General features: G+C 46.8%; 1 protein-coding gene across 4 annotated transcripts in view; it reads left to right on the forward strand.

Moving 5' to 3' along the window:
- Positions 1–558, forward strand: part of LOC110328665 (actin-85C-like) — a 32,068-nt gene extending 31,510 nt beyond the window's left edge. For all 4 annotated transcript variants that reach the window (XM_029545805.1, XM_029545795.1, XM_029545801.1 and 1 more), the window contains one exon: positions 271–558. In XM_029545805.1, coding sequence (XP_029401665.1) covers positions 271–414 — 144 coding nt within the window. In that variant the 3' untranslated portion in view covers positions 415–558. The remainder of the gene's footprint in view (positions 1–270) is intronic.
- The last annotated feature ends 8,097 nt before the right edge of the window (positions 559–8,655 follow it).

The raw sequence follows: 8,655 nt of genomic DNA on the forward strand, positions 1-8,655 counted from the left end.
CTGGAACTCACTTTGTAGACCAGGCTAGCCTCGAACTCAGAAATCCTCGTGCCTCTGCCTCCCAAGTGCTGGGATTAAAGGCATGTGCCACCACGCCCGGCGGCTCCCATAACTCTTAATTTTAAAAGTTAATTTTCTACTATGTGGGTCCTAGGGATGGACTAAAACTGTCCAACTCAGGCAGGTGTGTTTCCTGGATAGCTTTCTAGTTAGCCCAGGGTGATTTTTATTATTTATTTTTTTTTGATGTGGGTTTTCTCTTCCCTCCAGGTGATTGCCTCTCCATATACCAAGTACAGTGCCTGGATAGGTGCCTCCATCTTGTCATCTCTCCCTATGTTCAAGGACATGTGGATCACAAACCATGAGTATTTGGAAATTGGCCCTTCTGTCATATTTAGAAGATCTTTCTGACTGGTGGATTTCAGGTTCCATCACCTGAGCCAACATCACCATGCCTAGGCTGAGCCTTAGCCATACTGAGCAGGACATGATCAAAACAAGCTCAGAGCAAGGCCTCCTTTCTCCTGAAGGACATTAAAAGTGTGTAACAAGGGCTGACTCTGCCTGGTGTCTGCGTGGCTCCTGTAGGATCCCAGTGTAGCAGGCACTGATTTTTCTGGTGTATTGGTCAGGATAAGTCAATAGTGCTGCATAATAAGCACCCCCAATTCCCAGTGCCACAAAGTGTGGTTTGCTAGTCACCCTAATGCCTGTACCCTGAATTAAGGGTCACCACCCTCACTTGGGACCTTCTGGTAAAACCATCATCATGTGTAATATTGTCACTCATTATGAATTTCTTAGAACCATTTTTGTTGCTGTAACAAAATACCTGATACTCAGTAACTTATAAAGAACAAAGGTTTATTTAGCTCACAGACTCTGGAACATGACACTGGCCTCTGTGAAGGTGATGTTGCCTTATTAGAACATGGTACAGAGCATTGTGTGATGAGACAGTAACAGTAAAGTTGAGTCTTCTTCCTCCTCTTCCTTCTCTTGCCTTTTGTTGTTGTTGTTGTTTTGTTTGTTTGTTTTGTTGGTTTTTTTCGAGACAGGGTTTCTCTGTGTAGCCCTGGCTGTCCTGAAACTCACTCTGTAGACCAGGCTGGCCTCAAACTCAAAAATTTGCCTGCCTCTGCTCCCCAAGTGCTGGGATTAAAGGCGTGCGCCACCATGCCCAGCTGTTGTTGTTATTAGGAGCCATTTTATTTTTTTCTCCAATGTAATATTTTTATTGATTATTTGGGAATTTCACATCATGTACTTTGATCACACTCACTTCCCCGTCCTCTCATGTCTATCTTCCACCCACTTTTGTGACTTCCCTACCCCCAAAAAAAGAAGAAAGAAAGAAAAAAGGGGAAAACTATGCCCATACACTCACTGGAGCATGGTCAAACTCCCAGAGACCAGCCCCTTAAAGACTATTGAGTCCTTCTCTACCTGCGCCCCTGCCAGAAGCCATCAACTGAAGAGCTACATTTCAGCATCCTTATCACAATTTTTAAGAGTTCTCCTTAGCCAGACATGGTGGCGCACGCCTTTAATCCCAGCACTCAGCACTCAGGAGGCAGAGGTAGGTGGATTTCTGAGTTTGAGGCCAGCCTGGTCTACAAAGTGAGTTCCAGGTCAGCCAGAGCTATACAGAGAAATCCTGTCTCAAAAAACCAAAAAAAAAAAAAAAAAAAGAGGTAAAACCAAGGGATGCTTTTAAATGACATGACAGGGACAACAGATGATGCTCTGACCAAGACCATGGGGGTTGGGGGGCAGGGGGCGGACAGCATCCAGGCTAAGACCCAAAGGACAAGAAGACACAATGAGCTGGGCAGTGGTGGTGCATGCCTTTAATCTAAGCACTTAGGAGGCAGAGGCAGGTCTGATTTCTGAGTTCAAAGGCAGCCCCGTCTACAGAGTAAGTAACAGGGAAGCCAGGGCTACACAGAGAAACCCTGTCTCAAAAAAAAAAAAAAAAAAAAAAAAAAAGAGTTCTCCTTGATGGCTTCCTGTTAGGCTGTTACTTGTGTGTGTGTGTGTGTGTGTGTGTGTGTGTGTGTGTGTAGTTCTCTTATTATAATGCCACAAATCAAGGGGCCCACCCTTATAACTTCATTTAACCCCAGTTTCCTTCCAAAGCCTCCAAATAGCATTAATATATAGATTTGGGGACTTGGTTTCTATAACAGTTTAAATAAGTCTGGCCCCCATAGATTCATGTGCTTGAATGATTGGCTCATGGGGAGTGGCAATATTAGAAGGTGTGGCCCTGTTGTAGTAGGTGTGGCCTTATTGGAGGAAGTGTGTCACTGTTGGAGTGGTCTTTGTTGTCTCCTCTTATGCCAGGCTCTGCCCAGTATAAATGATACCCTCTCATCCTGACTACCTTTGGATCAAGATGTGAAACTCTCAGGTCCTCCTCCAGCGCTATGTCTGCCTGGTTGCTGCCATGCTTCCCACCATGATAATGGACTGAACCTTTGAAATTGTAAGCCAGCCCCATCTGAATGTTTGCCTTTATAAGAGTTGTCTTGATCATGGTGTCTCTTCATAGCACCCTAAGACATCCTAACACTAGTGGCTGAACTTAGTTGTCGTCGTCTGCTGGGTCTCACTGTCAATGAGGGGACATGGGGGTGTTTATCACAGTTAATAGACACAAGTCCCACAAAGCCCCACTCCTACAGGAAGGAGGGGAGTTATGTGGCACAGGGGCTGGGAGGGTGCTAACACCCCTTCCTGTGCAAGGGGTCTCCACCTTTCAGGGACTGTGGTCTTCCTGGGGTTGCTGTGAGGCCAATTTCATCAGGCCTGACTATAGATGCAGGACCTGTAGCCAAGGGGGACAGGATCAAGGCTGTAAAGGCCGATGTAAAGGTCCACACAGACACTTGAAATCTGCAAATAAATGAGCGGGAGCACTGGTGACTGAAAACAGAAAATGTAGACTGACACATAGTAAGGGAGACAAGCCTGGGCCTTAAGGAACAAATCATTCCGGTGCATTTTCCATCTGAGGTGCGTTTAGAGCTCACAGATAGTCAGCAGGCACTAGGCCCTGTCTTCCCTAGCTGGCAGCTGCTTGTCTAGGCTCTCAGGTCATCCTAGGTTTGAAAAGTCACAAGCTATCTGCTTGGTGACTGAGTTCACAGATTAAAAAGGGAGGGAATCTTGAGCCCTGAGCTAACAGGGTAGGACTCTGAGGGAGGGGGCAGCACTAGATATGGGGAAGATCATGCCTCTATGAAGAAGTCAGCCAGTGAGAGATTTAGGGAGCAGAGAAGTGCAATTAGGAATTTAAAAGCATGCCTTTTGTGCCAGCAGCAATGTGCCAGCCGCTCTTGCCTTTTCTCTAAGCTGACACCCAACTCTGCAAGGTTAAAATAATAAACTGTTCCACTTTCACTCTCTGAGTCCCTGAGACTCTTACAGTGAAGTGGTGCACTGTGGGATCTGACAGCAGGGAGCACAAGGTGGTTACTGTGACAGGGAACATCTCTAAATTAGGTGCCGGTGACTCAGTGCATAGCTGAGTCTGTCTAAGGCCCCAGTGCTGTGTCATGAAGCCCAGGCAGAGGCTTGGCACCACTGCAGCTCCTGGACAGTAGGTGATGCCATCGGAGACTACTGGACCTTCTAAGGCAGACTCCGAAGCCAGCCAGTCTGACAACTTGGAGAATCAGCCACGTGTGAAGAGATGGTGGCCACTGTTCTGTCTGTGCCAAAGGAACTCCTGGGATGAACAATAAATGAACAAAGCAGCTACCTACTGACTAACAATGTTGGTTCATCAGATGCTCTTTAACCTTGACATCTAGGTACTCCTTAACCTTGATAGGCAGGGGTCCCATAACCACACACCCTTTTGACCTTCACAGAGGTCCCTTTAACCTTGATAATACATGTTGGGAAGCCACTTGCTGTTGGCTCCTTCATAAGCCATGTGTGTAAACCCTGAGGGGACTGTAGTAGCACCCTTGAGAGGTCCCACCCATCCCACAGTGGTTCTGCTTGGCTCCAGGTCCCCAGAGTCCATGGTTGGGCTCCACGCTTCCTCTTTTTATGATGTTCAAGACCAAAACTCCCAAAACCTCAGGTAGAAACTGTCTGATATAGCCATGATGTCACCCCCGGGGAACATCGCCAGCACCACACACTAGCAGACCTTCCCACTGAAGCCCGTGTCTCAGAGGCACATCCCAGTAGCAGGACCCTGCCCGTGTGCTCCCTTGCTGAATTCTGAGTGTTCTGACCCATATGGTGCTGTTTTCCCCATAAATACTTGCATATCTGCAGCAATGGGTTCTGTGCCACTGTGGCTCTCAGACCTGCAGCATCAGAACTCTCATGGGCTTGTCGAAACACCCTGGCCCAGGCCATCATTCAGGAGAGGAGCCAGGACCTAAGAGCTTAGTCCCCAGAGACTCTGTCCCTTGAGAAACCTTGATTAATGAATCCAGGTGGCCAATTTGGGTTGGAATCCCTGAATTTTAGAGCTGACCAGTAGATGTCATCCTAACACTGGTTGCCAGATCTCATCCTGTCCTGACTAGGAGGCTGGATGCTTCAAAGGCTTCTTGGTGGGGATACCAGGGCTCACCTCTCAGCTTGCCTGTCTGTGCCTCTGGGTTGGTCAGCCTGCCTTGAACGCGGTGGGGGTAGGGTAGGGGATGAGGGGTGGAGGGAGATAAGGAGAGTACAGCTCCTGTTTGGCATTTGAAGAGGGATCAGGGCTGGGAGAGAGCCTGTCCTTGACAAATATTCAAGGTCAGAGCCTCCAAGAAGGGAGCTGTGTTGGAAGCTGAGGACTAAACCTGAACCCCATTCCATCCCAGGACCCAGTTTGCTCCTCCAACACTGTTGTGGGGTCCTGGGGAGTCTAGTTCCTGCTGTTGAGAGATACCACCCTGACAAAATACTACTTAGAGAAGGAAGTGTTGGTCTGGCGTGCAGTTTTAGGTTACAGTCCATCATTGCTGGGAAGACAAGGAGGCTGGAACTTGAAGCAGCTGGATATGTCACATCCACAAAGAGCTGAAGGATGTGACTACATGCAGGTACCTTTCTCAGTCTTACACAGTTCAGGACCTACACCAAGGGAGTGGTGCCACCCTCTTCCAGGCTGGGGCTTTCTGTGTCTATTAACACAGCCAAATCAGTCCACCCACAGTCCAGCCTGATCTAGACAATCCCTCATTGAGACCATGTTTCCAGGTAAACTGGCAATGTGACAGTCAGAATGAGCTATCCCACTAGGTGCCCTCAGGCACAGGCTGCTCCATCACATCTGGGTGTGCTAGGCAGGCCGGGCACTCTGCAGGGCCTAATGGCATCGACCCTCAGTCAACGGTACCTGCTGCTGCTGGTGGTACTGGGGTGGTGTGCACCTCTTACACAGTTTGCCTCACTGCATACCTCCTAAGTGTGAATCTCCGTTGCCAGTCTATAGCTGGAGACACAACCCTCTCAGTTTGGGTCTCAATGGGGAGCTGTTTGGAACATGAGTGACCACGTGAGGGAGTGTCTGTGGGAAGGCAGTGACTCTCTCTGCCCTCCTAATAGTCTTAAAGTGACCCCTGGGGGCTCAGAGGACCCGGCTTTCCAGCCACTGCTAGCATGGTCATGGCACGGGTGCTGGCTTCTTCCCCAGGCACTGCTCAGACAGCTATAGAAAGTCCTTTCATGGCATCTCCTTGGAGCCATTTTAGATTGCAGATTCTGTTTCCTGTAAGGACTGAGATGGGGGACTGTTGGGGGGGTTACTTTTCCCTGGGGAGATAAAAACAAACATGTCTGTTCAGACACGTGACACAGCACAGACAAAACCATTCTTTATGTGCATGGGTGTTTTCCATCATGTGTGCCATGTACCATGTGAGCTGTGGTTGAGAACAGAAGAGCACTTTGGATCCCGGGGAACTAGAGTAACAGGTGAGTTGTGAGCTGCCCTTTGGGTAGTGGGGATCGAACCAGGGTCCTCTGGAAGAACAGCCAGTATTCTTAACTGTTGAGCCATTTCTCCAGCCCCAATTTTCTCCTAAAATTCAGTCTAGGACATCAGCCGCTCACATTCAGTGTGCGTCTTCCCACCGAATTAACCTAATCTAGAAAATCCCTTACAGACATGCATGGAGGTTTGCCTTTATGGTGCTCTGGATCTTCTTAATTTGACAATATTAACTAGCACTCTGTACTTTCAACAGCCTTCATACCACCCACAGCTTGGAGGTGGGTTGGGGCAAGATAGAGGGTGGGAGACACAAGGGTGAGGCAGGAGAACAGGCAAGATCCATGAGTATAGTGCCAGCAAGGGGATGTCTGGGCTAATTCTTTGGGTCAGATAAACATTCGAGGAGCACAGTTAAATTCTGCAACTTGACACCCTTAGCAGCTCATGCCTTGGCCCTCCTCTGAAGACAGCAGCTTATCTCAGCAGAGGGTCATGAAATAAATGCATACTTAGTGAAAAGTCACAGGGCAGCTAGGGACCCCAGGGACCCTCACCAGGGAGACCTCCCACGTGGTCCTGTTTTCAACCCTGCAGTAGGTTCCATCGCCTGCCACACAAGTGTCTGGGTGGCTAGCTGCTTTCCTCGAGCTGATGCAGGGTAAAAGTGGAGATGCAGGAAGGAGGAAGCCCCTCATCCTGGTCCACCTTTCCTGCTGACTGAGCATCATGACGCAAGAACTCAGCTGATCAAGCCAAAACTGCCTGCAGAATAATGTGCGTTTTCCTAAAGCCAACAGACAAGGATGCTCAAAACAACAGATGAACCATGCTTACCTCCAGCCAGAACACTTCTGCCCTTGAGTTTGATGCTTACAATCTCATGTATGGACCTTTAAGAAAAATAAGAAAGGCAGTGTATATATATTTATTTAACTTAAACTTTTTACTTAAATATTAAGCTTGTCTTAGTCTTTAAACCTCATAAATTATATTCTTACAGAGATATGACTCAGAAAGATTCAGAAGCACACAGCCCTTTAAAACCTAAGCAGGGTTCTCTTAAGAAGCCTGTACCCATGTAGGTGTGTGCACTATCCTTTCCCTGTATATCTGTCTAGACAATAAATTCCTTAACTTCACTGTGACTCATCCAGACATTCTTTTTCAACTATTTATTTATTTATATTGACAGAAGCCATCTAAGAAAGGCTATGACAAGCAAGTGAGTTTCCTGGAGATGGCCACAGTTTTGCATGGCCCTAATGGGTGCACTCTGGAGAGGCACAGCCCCAGAGACTTGGTCCCAGGATTGCTTCTCATTGCTGATACGCCTTTCCTACCATTATTACATAGCCCAGTGAACATGAAGATGAACATTCATAAATTGATGCTGTCTAGATGAATTAATTATAGCATTCCTGATTTGATTCAAATAAATTTAAGAAGAAAGTTTTAGGAGATGATTTTAGTAGTTTTGCCAGAAAGATGTAATAAAGTTAGAATCAAGAATAGAATGTTCCCCCTCCTCACAGAATAGTAAGTAAAGGCTGCGTAAGAAGGAATACAATGAGGTTTCATGAATTGCACTAAGAAGAGAATTACACTTGGGACAAATTTGTGAAAGGAAAAACAGTCATTGTAGGTCAGGTCCAAGGATAAAGCCACAGGTGTCCACTATGATAGAGCAAGGCCATGTGAAACTGTTGCTTTGAACTTATGAGCTTACAGAATGAAACACTGCTTTTAATATCAACATCCCTCTGTAACTCCCCTTGTATAAAATGTGTAACATTTTATACGTGAGGTGATTTATAAAGAACTTTTGTCGAATAAGGTATAAAATGTCAGAAATAATAAATAAAGTGTGGCTTTCAGGGCTCTGCTCCATCCACCAAATGAATAAGTATATGTCTGGATAGATGTGTGAGGGTATATGTATATAAATATGCATGTGCACTTGTAAAATTTGTAAAAATTGATGAAATAGGTGGTCAGGCCCAACCAGAGAGAGTGTGTGTATGGCTGTGTACCTGACTTTCTTCTTGTTTTCCCTTTTTTTCCTCTCTGGCTCAGGAAGAGTTAAAAAAAAAAAAAAACTCTGACCCTCTTGCCTGGCTAGCCCAGGGATCCTTGAGGCAGAAAGATTCTAGGTAACTAAGTCTTTTTCTTAATTCCCTCCTGCTATAAGCAGGAGTTAAATTTCCAGAAGCCAGTCACTTTGGGCCACAGACTAGCAAAGAGTTAAAGGAAGAGTTAAATTGCCAAAAGTAAGCAACTTTGGCCATGCAATTGACCCCATATCCCCCTTTCACTGTCTTCCTCTGGGAACTGGATGCTGGGAAGCCCTTGGCAGAGTGTTTGCTTGGATTTATATCTATACACTATACAGGCACAGTGTCCATTGAGGCCAGAAAACAATATGACAGATCCCTGCAACTGGAGATACAGGAGGTTGTGAGCCACAATGCTGGGTACGGGTCCTCTGGAAGAGCAGCTGGTGCTCTTAAGCCCTGAGCCATCTCTCTATCCCCTTGTCTTGAAATGCTTTGTGCCGGGCGTGGTGGCGCATGCCTTTAATCCCAGCACTCGGGAGGCAGAGGCATGAAGATTTCTGAGTTCGAGGCCAGCCTGGTCTACAAAGTGAGTTCCAGGACAGCCAGGGCTATACAGAGAAACCCTGTCTCGAAAAACCAAAAAAAAAA

The sequence above is a fragment of the Mus pahari genome, chromosome 1 (genome assembly GCF_900095145.1).
Source record: "Mus pahari chromosome 1, PAHARI_EIJ_v1.1, whole genome shotgun sequence".
In the NCBI taxonomy this organism is placed as follows: Eukaryota; Metazoa; Chordata; class Mammalia; order Rodentia; family Muridae; genus Mus; species Mus pahari.